This window comes from Salvelinus alpinus, chromosome 7 (genome assembly GCF_045679555.1).
Source record: "Salvelinus alpinus chromosome 7, SLU_Salpinus.1, whole genome shotgun sequence".
Taxonomy (NCBI): Eukaryota; Metazoa; Chordata; class Actinopteri; order Salmoniformes; family Salmonidae; genus Salvelinus; species Salvelinus alpinus.
In genome coordinates this window covers 60856055-60874998 of record NC_092092.1, presented here as the reverse complement: position 1 = coordinate 60874998, position 18944 = coordinate 60856055, and the positions used below count along the sequence as shown (strand labels likewise).

Sequence of the window (18944 nt, the reverse complement as noted above, 5' to 3'; positions counted from 1 at the left end):
GTTGAAAGCATGTCAGTTTACATTGGAGTTGATTCTCAAACGCACTCACATACGTTCACACACACACCATCCTTTGTCCCTCTGTTGCTCTTCTTCTCTCTCTCTCTCTCTCTCTCTCTCTCTCTCTCTCTCTCTCTCTCTCTCTCTCTCTCTCTCTCTCTCTCTCTCTCTCTCTCTCTCTCTCTCTCTCTCTCTCTCTCTCTCTCTCACACACATTCACACACACACAAACCCCTCCCACCCTCCTCCCTCCTCCCTCCCTCCCTCCTCCCTCTCTCACCCTTCGCTGAGTGCCTTGCTCTTCTCCAGGTCTTGGATAACATTGAGGAGGACCTTGATCTTCTCCTGGTTGGAGAGCAGACTCTCCTCCACACTGTGGAGACGCCCGTGGAGGCCCCCTGACACACACCCTTGAAACCCTCTGGGTACCCCCGCCTGGACCCCCACCAGGCCCCCTGGAGCCCCGTTGCATTGTGGGGCCAGATTGGCAGCAGGGGGAGCATGGGCGTCTTTTAATGGAGCATGGGTTTTGGAGTCTTCTAATTTCATTGGCTGTGCTTGTGGTGCCTTGGGGTGCAGGGAAGGGGTGAGGGGTGTAGGTTTGAGTTGGGTCTGAAGGACAGGGGGTGCTGGTTTTGTGTTCACCTGGGCAGGGTGGCAGAGGTTGGGGGAGTTTTTATGTGGGAGAAGGGGTGCGGCCGAAGATTTAGTGCCTATGAGGAGGACTGGGGTTGGCGGCTTGGGGGTGACTTGTATAGATGAGTCTAGTGGAGAGTTTTGGTTGTCAGATGACGTCTCTGTGTTTCTGTCTGGAAAAGACTGTGTAGCTGGAGAAGATGTCGTCTTCGTGGCGTGTGACTGTGTGTCTGTTGTCTGTGTGTGTGTTTCTTTCTGATGTAACCTGGGTAACCTGGGTTCTGGGTCTGTTGTGTGGGTATGTGTGTGTTGTGTATCCTTAGTGTTGGGACATGGGATCACAGGTGCATCTTTCGCAGGCAGAGTGTGTGTCCTTTGGGTTGCATGTGGAGAGGGCAATGTCTGAGTTTGTGTTTGAGTGTTCTTCACAGCTGTGTGTGGTGTTGGTGGTGTGTGTGTGTGTGAGTTCAGAACAGGGGAGTCTTTCCGGTTCTGGTTGGGGAGTACAGACTTTTTCCGGGGAGGAATCGGTAGAGTCTGACTTTCTGTGATCTGATTGGCCGCTCGCCTGCGGCACGCGGTTGCCATGCAGGTGGGTGGGGCCTGGGACTGTCTCCGCCCACATGTTCCACAGAGGCGGGGCGATGATGATGTCATCATTCTACAGGGCCTTGGAGGCGTGGCATGAGAGCTCACAGACTGAGACAGACTCCCTGACCTCAGCCCAGGGCGAGACTCCTCCCCTCTAAGAGACTGGACCCTCCTCCTCGCTCTGATTGGCTCATTGCCCTCAGCACCCTCAGTGCAGACCCCGCCCACCACCTCAGGGGCGACCACACTCCCATTGGTGTATCGAGATGTCCATTTCCCGCTGGACCTATGGCCAGACTCCCTGGGATTGGCCCGTATGGCTTTGATCTGACAGTAGACCCCGCCCCCTGACCCCTGTGACCCCATGTCATCCTTTGTCAGACTGTTGATGGCGTTCTGACTCATCTCCTTGGAAACGGCAAATCCACCGCTGCCCCCACTGCTGCCTGAGTCACAAACAACCCCAGTCTCTGAGGGCATTGTCGTTGCTGTGACGACATGGTTGTTGCCCCGTCCTGTCTCTGGATGCTGCGACCGTGTTGGCTGGTTGCGTTTGATTGATGGGAGGGTCCTAAGGCTGGGGGAGGTCTGCACCCCCACACTGCACAACGGCCCCCATCGTCCCCCTACCAGGGGCACCCCCAGCGCAGGCACCGGATTGGTCGGATCAGCCAACCTTCTGCCCATAGCCCCAGAATTGGCTCAGCCCCCAGAGGAGCTGGAAGGGGAGGAGCCACTCTGTGACATCCCAATGGGAGGAGGCAGTCTTATATCTGAGTGGAGAGATGAGTCACTGGTCTCTGTTTATCCAAGAGAAGAGTGTTGTTGAGAGAGAGATCTAGAGTTACAGTGGATTAGTGTATTGTTGCTCATTGACCATAGAATCCATGGTTGTTCTGTCCCAGCTCTGCTTCTGTCACTGGTATGACGTCACCAATCAGTCTGACCATTGGTCGTCGTGTCTCTGGTTTTTCATTTCTTGATTGGATGAGAGAAGAGGAGAGGAGATGAGAGGAGACGAGAGAAGAGGAGACGAGAGAAGATGAGAGAAGAGGAGAGGAGAGAAGAGGAGACGAGAGATGAGAGGAGACGAGAGAAGAGGAGACGAGAGAAGAGAACAGCAGATAAGAGAAAATGAGATTATAGGAGAGAAGAGAAGAGGAGAGGAGAGAAGAGAAGAGACTGGTTTAGCTGAGACCACTATAGAACCATCACCACTTTACTGGCTACCTGGCTGCAGACTGGATCTCTCCACTCCAGGTGGAAAACACCCTCTGTGTCCCAAATGGCACCATATGCCCTTTATAGTACACAACTGTTGTAGTGCATCATATAGGGAATAGGGTGCCATTTGCGACACCACCTCCATACACAGACAGAATGTTCATGTTCAGATTTTTTCACTTTGTTGCATGGATGGTAAGTGAAACCTAAATTGAAGAAAATGTGAAAATGTTTAAGTTTAAGGTTTAGTTTAAGCATCAGCCAATTCAAATAATTGACGTAGTGTCAAGTGATAGAATGCTACTTTGTAGCTGGTCCCATCAGATAACCTGGCACATGTTAGCCCTATGCTAACCTCACCAGATGGCAGTGATTACTTCCTGTAACAAATTCATCAGCCTATCGAAGACCTTCAACTTTTTCTCCACAAGCCAATGGCATTTCTTAAAATAGGTCAACCTGCCCACCAGAGGGATACATGTAAACATCCAAATTCACAGTTTATCCGTATCACCATGGCAACAGGTGTAGGGGGTCAAGGGGCAGTGTGAAAGGCAGTCATGTGTCGACACGTGTGTTTATGAGTTTACATGAATGCATGCATGTACCGTTCTGAAGGGCAGACTGTCTCTGAATGAGAGAGAAATGTTATGAGAGAGATATTTTACATCTCTCTGTGTGTGTGTGTGTGTGTGTGTGTGTGTGTGTGTGTGTGTGTGTGTGTGTGTGTGTGTGTGTGTGTGTGTGTGTGTGTGTGTGTGTGTGTGTGTGTGTCTGTGTCTGTGTGTGTGTGTGTGTGTGTGTGTGTGTGGGGGGAAAGTTGAAGAGAAAAGTTGAGAGAGAGAGGCCAGACTGGAAAAAAGAGAGCGGGGTGAGGAAGAGATGTTGTGTACAGTTAATCATGTAGACCTGTAACACCGCAGACACCTTTGTACCTGCCTGCGGTCAGAGCATAATCAATAGACACAGAGAAGCTTCTCTTAAAGCATCGGCCACCACCCTGAGACAGACAGAGAGAGAGCTTCTGAACAGTTGACTGGTATTTAAAAAGTCCCTTGACAAAAAAAGTTTGAGGCACTGTGTGAGGACAGGGATGATCGGACGTAGTGTGTGTGTGTGTGACGGTGTGTGTGTGTGTGTGTGTGTGTGTGTGTGTGTGTGTGTGTGTGTGTGTGTGTGTGTGTGTGTGTGTGTGTGTGTGTGTGTGTGTGTGTGTGTGTGTGTGTGTGTGTGTGTGTGTGTGTGTGTGTGTGTGTGACGGTGTTTGTTTCCTTGCTGTGGTTACAGTGGGCTGAAATCTCCAGTGAATTGAGTCCCCTGTCACCTGAAGGTGAGCCTCATTTTTCACCCTTCGATTGGTGGCTGGTGTGCGTGCGTTTGTGCGTGTGTGTGAGGGACGCTTTACTGCACAGTAATCAAACCTTGCTCTCGCCCACTCACAGGACAGCACTATGTAGTTTCCAGGTCTCTGCTGAGATTGCTGCTCTGATGCCATATGCAAGTCACATGGGCTCACTGCCAAACTAAACTAGTGCCAGTGGGGGGGGGGGGGTTGTTTGTGAGGCTAGACTAGTAACTAGTGGAAGTAACTTTACTACATATAATTTATTGTAAACTGGGTGGTTTGAGCCCTGAATGCTGATTGGCTGATAGCCGTGGTATATCAGACCGTATACCACGAGTTTGACAAAACATTTATTTTGACTTCTCTAATTACATTGGTAACCAGTTTAAAATAGCAATAAGGCACCTCGGGGGTTTGTGATATATGGCCAATATACCACGGCTAAGTCCTGTATCCATAGGAACAGCCCTTAGCTGTGGTATATTGGTCATATACCACACCCCCCCCGGGCCTTATTGCTTAAATATTCCCTGTATGGAGATTATATCCAGCACATTCTTCAAAGGCAAAGATAATGCAGCTCTGATGTGTGTGTGTGTGTTTTAAGGATGCAGATTTGGGACAAGGAGAGGAAGTGGGGGGAGAGGATTACTGTACTGGTCTCTTTCCAATTCATTAGCTTTGGGGTTAACAGCAGACACACACACTCTTTATCAGAAGAGATAGTGAAGTGTATCGGTTGTTCTCAGTATTCTTGTTTCTATTCAGACTGTGTTCTATTTATTTTGTTCTTTGTCTATTCTTGTTTTCCCTCCTCTTCCTCCTCCCCTTCCTCCTCCTCCCTCCTCTTCCTCCTTCCCCTCCCCTTCCTCCTCCTCCTCCCCTTCCTCCTCTTCCCCTTCCTCCTCTTCCTCCAGTTACTCCCTCTTTTATCTCTATCCTTTTTTCCTTTTCATCTCTGAATATTCCCCATGTTTCTTTTCTCTCTCATCTCTCTCTTCTATCACTCACTGTCTCTCTCATCACTCACTGTCTCTCTCTCTTCTCTCCCATCACTCATTGTCTCTCCCTTCTCTCCCATCACTCACTGTCTCTCTCTTCTCTCCCATCACTCACTGTGTATCTCTTCTCTCCCATCACTCACTGTCTCTCTCTCTTCTCTCCCATCATTCACTGTCTGTCTCTTCTCTCCCATCACTCACTGTCTCTCTCTCTTCTCTCCCATCACTCACTGTCTGTCTCTCTTCTCTCCCATCACTCACTGTCTGTCTCTCTTCTCTCCCATCAATCACTGTCTGTCTCTCTTCTCTCCCATCACTCACTGTCTGTCTCTCTTCTCTCCCATCACTCACTGTATGTCTCTCTTCTCTCCCATCACTCACTGTCTCTCTCTCTCTCTTCTCTCCCATCACTCACTGTCTCTCTCTCTCTTCTCTCCCATCACTCACTGTCTCTCCCTTCTCTCCCATCACTCACTGTCTCTCTCTTCTCTCCCATCACTCACTGTGTATCTCTTCTCTCCCATCACTCACTGTCTCTCTCTCTTCTCTCCCATCATTCACTGTCTGTCTCTTCTCTCCCATCACTAACTGTCTCTCTCTCTTCTCTCCCATCACTCACTGTCTTTCTCTCTTCTCTCCCATCACTCACTGTCTGTCTCTCTTCTCTCCCATCACTCATTGTCTCTCCCTTCTCTCCCATCACTCACTGTCTCTCTCTTCTCTCCCATCACTCACTGTGTATCTCTTCTCTCCCATCACTCACTGTCTCTCTCTCTCTTCTCTCCCATCATTCACTGTCTGTCTCTTCTCTCCCATCACTCACTGTCTCTCTCTCTTCTCTCCCATCACTCACTGTCTGTCTCTCTTCTCTCCCATCACTCACTGTCTGTCTCTCTTCTCTCCCATCAATCACTGTCTGTCTCTCTTCTCTCCCATCACTCACTGTCTGTCTCTCTTCTCTCCCATCACTCACTGTATGTCTCTCTTCTCTCCCATCACTCACTGTCTCTCTCTCTCTCTTCTCTCCCATCACTCACTGTCTCTCTCTCTCTTCTCTCCCATCACTCACTGTCTCTCCCTTCTCTCCCATCACTCACTGTCTCTCTCTTCTCTCCCATCACTCACTGTGTATCTCTTCTCTCCCATCACTCACTGTCTCTCTCTCTTCTCTCCCATCATTCACTGTCTGTCTCTTCTCTCCCATCACTCACTGTCTCTCTCTCTTCTCTCCCATCACTCACTGTCTGTCTCTCTTCTCTCCCATCACTCACTGTCTGTCTCTCTTCTCTCCCATCAATCACTGTCTGTCTCTCTTCTCTCCCATCACTCACTGTCTGTCTTTCTTCTCTCCCATCACTCACTGTATGTCTCTCTTCTCTCCCATCACTCACTGTCTCTCTCTCTCTCTCTCTTCTCTCCCATCACTCACTGTCTCTCTCTCTCTTCTCTCCCATCACTCACTGTCTCTCTCTTCTCCCCATCAATCACTGTCTCTCTCTTCTCTCCCATCACTCACTGTCTGTCTCTCTTCTCTCCCATCACTCACTGTCTCTCTCTCTTCTCTCCCATCAATCACTGTCTCTCTCCCTTCTCTCCCATCACTCACTGTTTCTCTCTCATCACTCACTGTGTCTTTCTTCTCTCCCATCACTCACTGTGTCTCGCTCTCTTCTCTCCCATCACTCACTGTGTCTTGCTCTCTTCTCCCATCCTTGGCTGAGTCATACCAAAGACTGTACAAATAGGACCTGCTGGGCTCCCGAGTGGCGCAGCGGTCTAAGGCACTGCATTTCATTGCAAGAAGGGGCACTGCAGTCCCTGGTTCAAATCCACTCTGCATCACATCCGGCCATGAATGGGAGTCCCATAGGGAGGCGCACAATTGGCCCAGCGTCGGCCGGGGTAGGCCGTCATTGTAAATAAGAATATGTTCTTAACTGACTTGCCTAGTTAAATAAAGGTTAAATAAAGGTTAAATAAATAAAAATGATAGTAAGTGCGTCTCTGGTTGTCTAGCGTTAAGGAGATAGATTGCAGGTAAGGCCCTAAGATAGACTGACGTCCTGTCCAGGAGGTGTACTTGTCCATCCAGCTGCCTCACGCTACAGAAACAGGAGATAGGCTGCTATCCCTATGAGCTGTTCCGGCTACTTACTTATCCCTATATCATTAGCCCACTGTCTCTCTTTCTGTCATTCCTATATCATTATCTCTCTCTCATCCCTATATCATTATCCCCCTGTCTTTGTCTCTGTCATCCCTACATCATTATCCCCCTGTCTCTCCTCTCATCCCTATATCATTATCCCCCTGTCTCTCTCTCTCATCCCCATATCATTATCCCCCTGTCTTTGTCTCTGTCATCCCTATATCATTAGCCCACTGTCTATTTCTCTCTGTCATCCCTATATCATTATCCCCCTGTCTTTGTCTCTGTCATCCCTATATCATTAGCCCACTGTCTATTTCTCTCTGTCATCCCTATATCATTATCCCACTGTCTTTGTCTCTGTCATCCCTATATCATTATCCCACTGTCTTTGTTTCTGTCATCCCCATATCATTATCCCACTGTCTTTGTCTCCGTCATCCCTATATCATTATCCCACTGTCTTTGTCTCTGTCATCCCTATATCATTAGCCCACTGTCTATTTCTCTCTGTCATCCCTATATCATTATCCCACTGTCTTTGTCTCCGTCATCCCTATATCATTAGCCCTCTGTCTTTGTCTCTGTCATCCCTATATCATTATCGCACTGTCTTTGTCTCTGTCATCCCTATATCATTATCCCACTGTCTTTGTCTCTGTCATCTCTATATCATTAGCCCCCTGTCTATTTCTCTCTGTCATCCCTATATCATTATCCCACTCTCTATTTCTCTCTGTCATCCCTATATCATTATCCCACTGTCTTTGTCTCCGTCATCCCTATATCATTAGCCCTCTGTCTTTGTCTCTGTCATCCCTATATCATTATCGCACTGTCTTTGTCTCTGTCATCCCTATATCATTATCCCACTGTCTTTGTCTCTGTCATCTCTATATCATTAGCCCCCTGTCTATTTCTCTCTGTCATCCCTATATCATTATCCCACTCTCTATTTCTCTCTGTCATCCCTATATCATTATCCCACTGTCTCTGTCTCTGTCATCCCTATATCATTATCCCACTGTCTTTGTTTCTGTCATCCCCATATCATTATCCCACTCTCTATTTCTCTCTGTCATCCCTATATCATTATCCCACTGTCTCTGTCTCTGTCATCCCTATATCATTATCGCACTGTCTTTGTCTCTGTCATCCCTATATCATTATCCCACTGTCTTTGTCTCTGTCATCTCTATATCATTAGCCCCCTGTCTATTTCTCTCTGTCATCCCTATATCATTATCCCACTCTCTATTTCTCTCTGTCATCCCTATATCATTATCCCACTGTCTTTGTCTCCGTCATCCCTATATCATTAGCCCTCTGTCTTTGTCTCTGTCATCCCTATATCATTATCGCACTGTCTTTGTCTCTGTCATCCCTATATCATTATCCCACTGTCTTTGTCTCTGTCATCTCTATATCATTAGCCCCCTGTCTATTTCTCTCTGTCATCCCTATATCATTATCCCACTCTCTATTTCTCTCTGTCATCCCTATATCATTATCCCACTGTCTTTGTTTCTGTCATCCCCATATCATTATCCCACTCTCTATTTCTCTCTGTCATCCCTATATCATTATCCCACTGTCTCTGTCTCTGTCATCCCTATATCATTATCCCACTGTCTTTGTCTCCGTCATCTCTATATCATTATCCCACTGTCTCTGTCATCCCTATATCATTATCCCACTGTCTTTGTTTCTGTCATCCCTATATCATTATCCCACTGTCTTTGTCTCCGTCATCTCTATATCATTAGCCCCCTGTCTATTTCTCTCTCTCATCCCTCTATCACTATCCCACTGTCTGTTTCTCTATGTCATCCCTATATCATTATCCCCCTGTCTCTCTCTGTCATCTCTATATCATTATCCCCCTGTCTCTCTCTGTCATCTCTATATCATTATCCCCCTGTCTCTCTCTGTCATCCCTATATCATTATCCCACTGTCTATTTCTCTCTGTCATCCCTATATCATTATCCCCCTGTCTCTCTCTGTCATCCCTATATCATTAGCCCCCTGTCTCTCTCTGTCATCCCTATATCATTAGCCCCCTGTCTCTCTCTGTCAACGCTATATCATTATCCCCCTGTCTTCGACTCTGTCATCCCTATTTCATTAGCCAACTGTCTTTGTCTCTGTCATCCCTATATCATTAGCCCACTGTCTAAGTCTCTCTCTCATCCCTATATCATTATCCCCCTGTCTCTCTCTGTCATCGCTATATCATTATCCCCCTGTCTTTGACTCTGTCATCCCTATTTCATTAGTCCACTGTCTTTGTCTCTGTCATCCCTATATCATTATCCCACTGTCTGTGTCTCTGTCATCCCTATATCATTATCCCCCTGTCTCTCTCTCATCCCTATATCATTATCCCACTGTCTTTGTCTCTGTCATCCCTATATCATTATCCCCCTGTCTTTGTCTCCGTCATCCCTATATCATTATCCCCCTGTCTTTGACTCTGTGATCCCTATATCATTATCCCACTGTCTATTTCTCTCTGTCATCCCTATATCATTATCCCACTGTCTTTGTCTCAGTCATCCCTATATCAGTATCCCACTGTCTTTGTCTCTGTCATCCCCATATCATTATCCCCCTGTCTCTCTCTCATCGCCATATCATTATCCCACTGTCTTTGTCTCTGTCATCCCTATATCATTAGCCCTCTGTCTTTGTCTCTGTCATCCCTATATCATTATCCCCTGTCTCTCTCTCATCCCTATATCATTATCCCCCTGTCTTTGACTCTGTCATCCCTATATCATTATCCCACTGTCTATTTCTCTCTGTCATCCCTATATCATTATCCCACTGTTTGTGTCTCTGTCATCCCTATATCATTATCCCACTGTCTTTGTCTCCGTCATCCCTATATCATTATCCCACTGTCTTTGTCTCTGTCATCCCTATATCATTAGCCCACTGTCTATTTCTCTCTGTCATCCCTATATCATTATCCCACTGTCTTTGTCTCCGTCATCCCTATATCATTAGCCCTCTGTCTTTGTCTCTGTCATCCCTATATCATTATCGCACTGTCTTTGTCTCTGTCATCCCTATATCATTAGCCCACTGTCTTTGTCTCTGTCATCCCTACATCATTATCCCCCTGTCTCTCTCTCATCCCTATATCATTATCCCCCTGTCTTTGACTCTGTGATCCCTATATCATTATCCCACTGTCTTTGTCTCTGTCATCTCTATATCATTAGCCCCCTGTCTATTTCTCTCTGTCATCCCTATATCATTATCCCACTCTCTATTTCTCTCTGTCATCCCTATATCATTATCCCACTGTCTCTGTCTCTGTCATCCCTATATCATTATCCCACTGTCTTTGTTTCTGTCATCCCCATATCATTATCCCACTCTCTATTTCTCTCTGTCATCCCTATATCATTATCCCACTGTCTCTGTCTCTGTCATCCCTATATCATTATCCCACTGTCTTTGTCTCCGTCATCTCTATATCATTATCCCACTGTCTCTGTCATCCCTATATCATTATCCCACTGTCTTTGTTTCTGTCATCCCTATATCATTATCCCACTGTCTTTGTCTCCGTCATCTCTATATCATTAGCCCCCTGTCTATTTCTCTCTCTCATCCCTCTATCACTATCCCACTGTCTGTTTCTCTATGTCATCCCTATATCATTATCCCCCTGTCTCTCTCTGTCATCTCTATATCATTATCCCCCTGTCTCTCTCTGTCATCTCTATATCATTATCCCCCTGTCTCTCTCTGTCATCCCTATATCATTATCCCACTGTCTCTGTCTCTGTCATCCCTATATCATTATCCCACTGTCTTTGTTTCTGTCATCCCCATATCATTATCCCACTCTCTATTTCTCTCTGTCATCCCTATATCATTATCCCACTGTCTCTGTCTCTGTCATCCCTATATCATTATCCCACTGTCTTTGTCTCCGTCATCTCTATATCATTATCCCACTGTCTCTGTCATCCCTATATCATTATCCCACTGTCTTTGTTTCTGTCATCCCTATATCATTATCCCACTGTCTTTGTCTCCGTCATCTCTATATCATTAGCCCCCTGTCTATTTCTCTCTCTCATCCCTCTATCACTATCCCACTGTCTGTTTCTCTATGTCATCCCTATATCATTATCCCCCTGTCTCTCTCTGTCATCTCTATATCATTATCCCCCTGTCTCTCTCTGTCATCTCTATATCATTATCCCCCTGTCTCTCTCTGTCATCCCTATATCATTATCCCACTGTCTATTTCTCTCTGTCATCCCTATATCATTATCCCCCTGTCTCTCTCTGTCATCCCTATATCATTAGCCCCCTGTCTCTCTCTGTCATCCCTATATCATTAGCCCCCTGTCTCTCTCTGTCAACGCTATATCATTATCCCCCTGTCTTCGACTCTGTCATCCCTATTTCATTAGCCAACTGTCTTTGTCTCTGTCATCCCTATATCATTAGCCCACTGTCTAAGTCTCTCTCTCATCCCTATATCATTATCCCCCTGTCTCTCTCTGTCATCTCTATATCATTATCCCCCTGTCTCTCTCTGTCATCCCTATATCATTATCCCACTGTCTATTTCTCTCTGTCATCCCTATATCATTATCCCCCTGTCTCTCTCTGTCATCCCTATATCATTAGCCCCCTGTCTCTCTCTGTAATCCCTATATCATTAGCCCCCTGTCTCTCTCTGTCAACGCTATATCATTATCCCCCTGTCTTCGACTCTGTCATCCCTATTTCATTAGCCAACTGTCTTTGTCTCTGTCATCCCTATATCATTATCCCACTGTCTGTGTCTCTGTCATCCCTATATCATTATCCCCCTGTCTCTCTCTCATCCCTATATCATTATCCCACTGTCTTTGTCTCTGTCATCCCTATATCATTATCCCCCTGTCTTTGTCTCCGTCATCCCTATATCATTATCCCCCTGTCTTTGACTCTGTGATCCCTATATCATTATCCCACTGTCTATTTCTCTCTGTCATCCCTATATCATTATCCCACTGTCTTTGTCTCAGTCATCCCTATATCAGTATCCCACTGTCTTTGTCTCTGTCATCCCCATATCATTATCCCCCTGTCTCTCTCTCATCGCCATATCATTATCCCACTGTCTTTGTCTCTGTCATCCCTATATCATTAGCCCTCTGTCTTTGTCTCTGTCATCCCTATATCATTATCCCCTGTCTCTCTCTCATCCCTATATCATTATCCCCCTGTCTTTGACTCTGTCATCCCTATATCATTATCCCACTGTCTATTTCTCTCTGTCATCCCTATATCATTATCCCACTGTTTGTGTCTCTGTCATCCCTATATCATTATCCCACTGTCTTTGTCTCCGTCATCCCTATATCATTATCCCACTGTCTTTGTCTCTGTCATCCCTATATCATTAGCCCACTGTCTATTTCTCTCTGTCATCCCTATATCATTATCCCACTGTCTTTGTCTCCGTCATCCCTATATCATTAGCCCTCTGTCTTTGTCTCTGTCATCCCTATATCATTATCGCACTGTCTTTGTCTCTGTCATCCCTATATCATTAGCCCACTGTCTTTGTCTCTGTCATCCCTACATCATTATCCCCCTGTCTCTCTCTCATCCCTATATCATTATCCCCCTGTCTTTGACTCTGTGATCCCTATATCATTATCCCACTGTCTTTGTCTCTGTCATCTCTATATCATTAGCCCCCTGTCTATTTCTCTCTGTCATCCCTATATCATTATCCCACTCTCTATTTCTCTCTGTCATCCCTATATCATTATCCCACTGTCTCTGTCTCTGTCATCCCTATATCATTATCCCACTGTCTTTGTTTCTGTCATCCCCATATCATTATCCCACTCTCTATTTCTCTCTGTCATCCCTATATCATTATCCCACTGTCTCTGTCTCTGTCATCCCTATATCATTATCCCACTGTCTTTGTCTCCGTCATCTCTATATCATTATCCCACTGTCTCTGTCATCCCTATATCATTATCCCACTGTCTTTGTTTCTGTCATCCCTATATCATTATCCCACTGTCTTTGTCTCCGTCATCTCTATATCATTAGCCCCCTGTCTATTTCTCTCTCTCATCCCTCTATCACTATCCCACTGTCTGTTTCTCTATGTCATCCCTATATCATTATCCCCCTGTCTCTCTCTGTCATCTCTATATCATTATCCCCCTGTCTCTCTCTGTCATCTCTATATCATTATCCCCCTGTCTCTCTCTGTCATCCCTATATCATTATCCCACTGTCTCTGTCTCTGTCATCCCTATATCATTATCCCACTGTCTTTGTTTCTGTCATCCCCATATCATTATCCCACTCTCTATTTCTCTCTGTCATCCCTATATCATTATCCCACTGTCTCTGTCTCTGTCATCCCTATATCATTATCCCACTGTCTTTGTCTCCGTCATCTCTATATCATTATCCCACTGTCTCTGTCATCCCTATATCATTATCCCACTGTCTTTGTTTCTGTCATCCCTATATCATTATCCCACTGTCTTTGTCTCCGTCATCTCTATATCATTAGCCCCCTGTCTATTTCTCTCTCTCATCCCTCTATCACTATCCCACTGTCTGTTTCTCTATGTCATCCCTATATCATTATCCCCCTGTCTCTCTCTGTCATCTCTATATCATTATCCCCCTGTCTCTCTCTGTCATCTCTATATCATTATCCCCCTGTCTCTCTCTGTCATCCCTATATCATTATCCCACTGTCTATTTCTCTCTGTCATCCCTATATCATTATCCCCCTGTCTCTCTCTGTCATCCCTATATCATTAGCCCCCTGTCTCTCTCTGTAATCCCTATATCATTAGCCCCCTGTCTCTCTCTGTCAACGCTATATCATTATCCCCCTGTCTTCGACTCTGTCATCCCTATTTCATTAGCCAACTGTCTTTGTCTCTGTCATCCCTATATCATTAGCCCACTGTCTAAGTCTCTCTCTCATCCCTATATCATTATCCCCCTGTCTCTCTCTGTCATCGCTATATCATTATCCCCCTGTCTTTGACTCTGTCATCCCTATTTCATTAGCCCACTGTCTTTGTCTCTGTCATCCCTATATCATTATCCCACTGTCTGTGTCTCTGTCATCCCTATATCATTATCCCCCTGTCTCTCTCTCATCCCTATATCATTATCCCACTGTCTTTGTCTCCGTCATCCCTATATCATTATCCCCCTGTCTTTGACTCTGTGATCCCTATATCATTATCCCACTGTCTATTTCTCTCTGTCATCCCTATATCATTATCCCACTGTCTTTGTCTCTGTCATCCCTATATCAGTATCCCACTGTCTTTGTCTCTGTCATCCCCATATCATTATCCCCCTGTCTCTCTCTCATCGCCATATCATTATCCCACTGTCTTTGTCTCTGTCATCCCTATATCATTAGCCCTCTGTCTTTGTCTCTGTCATCCCTATATCATTATCCCCTGTCTCTCTCTCATCCCTATATCATTATCCCCCTGTCTTTGACTCTGTCATCCCTATATCATTATCCCACTGTCTATTTCTCTCTGTCATCCCTATATCATTATCCCACTGTTTGTGTCTCTGTCATCCCTATATCATTATCCCACTGTCTTTGTTTCTGTCATCCCTATATCATTATCCCACTGTCTTTGTCTCTGTCATCCCTATATCATTAGCCCATGGTCTATTTCTCTCTGTCATCCCTATATCATTATCCCACTGTCTTTGTCTCTGTCATCCCTATATCATTATCCCACTGTCTTTGTCTCTGTCATCCCTATATCATTATCCCACTGTCTTTGTCTCTGTCATCCCCATATCATTATCCCCCTGTCTCTCTCTCATCCCCATATCATTATCCCACTGTCTTTGTCTCCGTCATCCCTATATCATTAGCCCTCTGTCTTTGTCTCTGTCATCCCTATATCATTATCCCCCTGTCTCTCTCTCATCCCTATATCATTATCCCACTGTCTTTGTCTCCGTCATCCCTATATCATTAGCCCACTGTCTATTTCTCTCTGTCGTCCCTATATCATTATCCCACTGTCTGTGTCTTTGTCATCCCTATATCATTATCCCACTGTCTTTGTTTCTGTCATCCCCATATCATTATCCCACTGTCTTTGTCTCCGTCATCTCTATATCATTATCCCACTGTCTCTGTCTCTGTCATCCCTATATCATTATCCCACTGTCTTTGTCTCTGTCATCCCCATATCATTATCCCCCTGTCTTTGTCTCCGTCATCTCTATATCATTAGCCCCCTGTCTATTTCTCTCTGTCATCCCTATATCATTATCCCACTGTCTTTGTCTCCGTCATCTCTATATCATTATCCCACTGTCTCTGTCTCTGTCATCCCTATATCATTATCCCACTGTCTGTGTCTCTGTCATCCCTATATCATTATCCCACTGTCTTTGTTTCTGTCATCCCCATATCATTATCCCACTGTCTTTGTTTCTGTCATCCCCATATCATTATCCCACTGTCTTTGTCTCCGTCATCTCTATATCACTATCCCACTGTCTATTTCTCTATGTCATCCCTATATCATTATCCCCCTGTCTCTCTCTCATCTCCCTGTCCCTCTCTCATCCCTACATCATTATCCCCCTGTCTCTCTCTCATCCCCCTGTCTCTCTCTCATCCCCCTGTCTCTCTGTCATACCCTTGTCTCTCTCTCATCCCCCTGTCTCTCTCACCCCCTGTCTCTCTGTCATCCCCCTGTCTCTCTGTCATACCCCTGTCTCTCTCTCATCCCCCTGTCTCTCTGTCATCCCCTGTCTCTCTGTCATCCCTACATCATTATCCCCCTGTCTCTCTCTCATCCTCCTGTCTCTCTGTGATCACCCTGTCTCTCTGTCATACCCCTGTCCTTCTTTCTTTTCTTTCTGTCTGATAATCAGTGTGTCTGTGTCTCTGTGACTCTCTCTCTCTGTCACTGGCCTGATAAAACACACACACACACATGGACACACACATATAAATGTCTCACCCTCTTTGTCTTTCACCTTCCCTCTTTCTGACCCTATAGCTCTATCTTTCCTCTCCTCTGTCCTCTCCAGAGAACGCCTTTTCATTCCAAATACATTTATTTGTCATAACCTATTGATTAATCATCACACAGTCTCTCACAATCACTCCCTCCCCTCCTCCCTCTATGCTATAGGTTTGTCTGTCTGTCTCTCTCTAACTCGTCTCTCCTCCCTCTATGCTGTCTGTCTGTATGTCTCTCTCTAACTCGTCTCTCCTCCCTCTATGCTGTCTATCTGTCTGTCACTCTCTAACTCGTCTCTCCTCCCTCTATGCTGTCTGTCTGTCTGTCTGTCTGTCTGTCTGTCTGTCTGTCTGTCTGTCTGTCTGTCTGTCTGTCTGTCTGTCTGTCTGTCTGTCTGTCTGTCTGTCTGTCTGTCTGTCTGTCTGTCTCCGTATCTCCCTCTCTCCCTCTCTGTCTATTTCTACCTCTAGGTGTTTACTTTCCATCAGTCTGGGCCTCTGTGTTAGATCCCAGGGTACTGAAGGAGGTAAAGTGGAGTGGGCAAAAGGGAACAGTGAACACACACATGCATGGATATAGACTCATACACACACACACACACACACACACACACACACACACACACACACACACACACACACACACACACACACACACACACACACACACACACACACACACACACACACACACACACACACACACACACACACACACACACACACACACACACACACACACACACACACGCATGGGGTACACATGCCCTATGCAATACACACATACAGTATGCAAACAAACACACACAACTCTCACACGCTTGTGCCACATAAACACTAACACACACTTCAGTTTAGATCTGTGTGACCATGGATTCTATGAGAAGAGAGTATCTACAGCAATACACCCAGGGACAGCTTTCAGCTATTCACTAGAGGTAAAACACACACACACACACACACACAGCTTTAAAACACCACATCCAGTTCATAGGGCTTTATATAGCAGATTGGAAATACACACACATGCATGCCTGATGCACACACTCACACTCACACCAACACTCACACAATGCAAAAGTGAAGATAAATGTTGCATGAGATAAGCACAGCGTCACACATACACACGCCCTAGCTGGATCAAAGTCACTCTCAGTGATTGCAGGGCTGAATAGAAAAACATAGTGCTGGGACACTTGGCAACACAAACCCACCATTGCAGGACAAACAATAACTCTCAATTCAATGTCCACATACCAACATGAACTAACACATGCACGAACACACGCACTCACAAACAAACACTAACAACATGCAAACAACACAACGACTCAGGGGAAGCCTCTCAACACAGAGATTGTATAATGATGGTTCCTACCAGAGTGAACCAGACATCCCGTACCTCTCAGACCTGTCCTCTATAACTACTGTTGTTAACCAGTCTCTGACTCACCTCCACTCCTTTACGCTATTCCTCCGCTCCTATCCACACACACCTCTCTTCTCCTCCTTTCTCTCTCACACTCCTCCAGTTAGTCAACTGTGTTAGTCCAGCGCTTTTCCCCCTTCTCTCTGTCACTTTCTCTCTCTCTGAGTTGCCGAATCCGAGCACAGCGGAGCTAACTGATCCCCTCTCTCTCTCCTCCTGTCCCTCCCTCTCTCTATCTCACCCAGACTCTCTCTCTCTGTTTCCCTCTTGCTCTACCCCTTCTTCCTCCTCTATCACGCTCTCTCTCTTTTTCTTTCTCTCTCTCTCTCCCTCTCTCGCTCTCTCTCACCGTTTCTCTCTCTCGGTCTCTCTCTCACCGTCTCTCTCTCACCGTCTCTCTCTCTCCGTCTCTCTCTCTCCGTCTCTCTCTCACCGTCTCTCTCTCACCGTCTCTCTCTCTCGGTCTCTCTCTCTCCGTCTCTCTCTCTCCGTCTCTCTCTCACCGTCTCTCTCTCACCGTCTCTCTCTCTCCGTCTCTCTCTCACCGTCTCTCTCTCACCGTCTCTCTCTCTCACTGTCTTTCTCTCTCCTTTCTCTATCTCTGTCGTTCTCACTGTCTCTCTACCTTCTATCTCCACCTCCTCTCTCTCTCTCCTGTGTTAATCAATTGTGTGTCCTTGTTTCCCTGGCCATGTGCCAGTCCTGACCCAACCAGACTAGACCAGACTAGACCAGTCCTGACCAGACTAGACCTGCCAGTCCTGACCAGACTAGACCTGACCAGTCCTGACCAGACTAGACCTGACCAGTCCTGACCAGACTAGACCTGACCAGTCCTGACCAGACTAGACCAGACCAGTCCTGACCAGACTAGACCAGACCAGACTAGACCAGTCCTGACCAGACTAGACCAGACCAGTCCTGACCAGACTAGACCAGACCAGACTAGACCAGTCCTGACCAGACTAGACAAGACCAGACTAGACCAGTCCTGACCAGACCAATCCTGACCATACCAGACCAGACCAGACCTGACCAGACTAGACCAGTCCTGACCAGACTAGACCAGACCAGACCAGACCAGACCAGACTAGACCAGACCAGTCCTGACCAGACCAGACTAGACTAGACCAGACCAGACCAGTCCTGACCAGACTAGACCATACCAGACCAGACTAGACCAGTCCTGACCAGACTAGACTAGACCAGTCCTGGCCAGACTAGACCAGTCCTGACCAGACTAGACCAGACCAGACTAGACCAGTCCTGACCAGACTAGACCAGACTAGACCAGTCCAGACCAGAGTAGACCAGTTCTGACCAGACTAGACAAGACCAGACAAGACCAGTCCTGACTAGACCAGTCCTGACCAGACTAGACCAGACTAGACCAGTCCAGACCAGAGTAGACCAGTTCTGACCAGACTAGACAAGACCAGACAAGACCAGTCCTGACCAAACTAGACCAGTCCTGACCAGACTAGACCAGACCAGACTACACCAGTCCTGACCAGACTAGACAAGACCAGACAAGACCAGTCCTGACCA

General features: G+C 46.4%; 2 protein-coding genes across 4 annotated transcripts in view; one reads left to right on the top strand and one right to left on the bottom strand.

Annotated features, from left to right (window-relative positions):
• LOC139581396 (uncharacterized) overlaps window positions 1-17962 on the bottom strand; it is a 26188-nt gene extending 8226 nt beyond the window's left edge. Inside the window, exons 1-2 of one of the 2 annotated variants that reach the window (XM_071411114.1) lie at window positions 17421-17962; window positions 281-2205 (exon numbers count right to left, since the gene is read on the bottom strand). In XM_071411114.1, the coding sequence (XP_071267215.1) occupies window positions 281-1914 (1634 nt within the window). In that variant the 5' untranslated portion in view covers window positions 1915-2205; window positions 17421-17962. Of the gene's footprint in view, window positions 1-280; window positions 2464-17420 lie in introns of those variants that run through there. The other variant, XM_071411115.1, reaches the window with a different exon arrangement.
• Window positions 1-18944, top strand: part of LOC139581395 (dedicator of cytokinesis protein 2-like) — a 138695-nt gene that overhangs the window by 88392 nt on the left and 31359 nt on the right. The window lies entirely within an intron of this gene.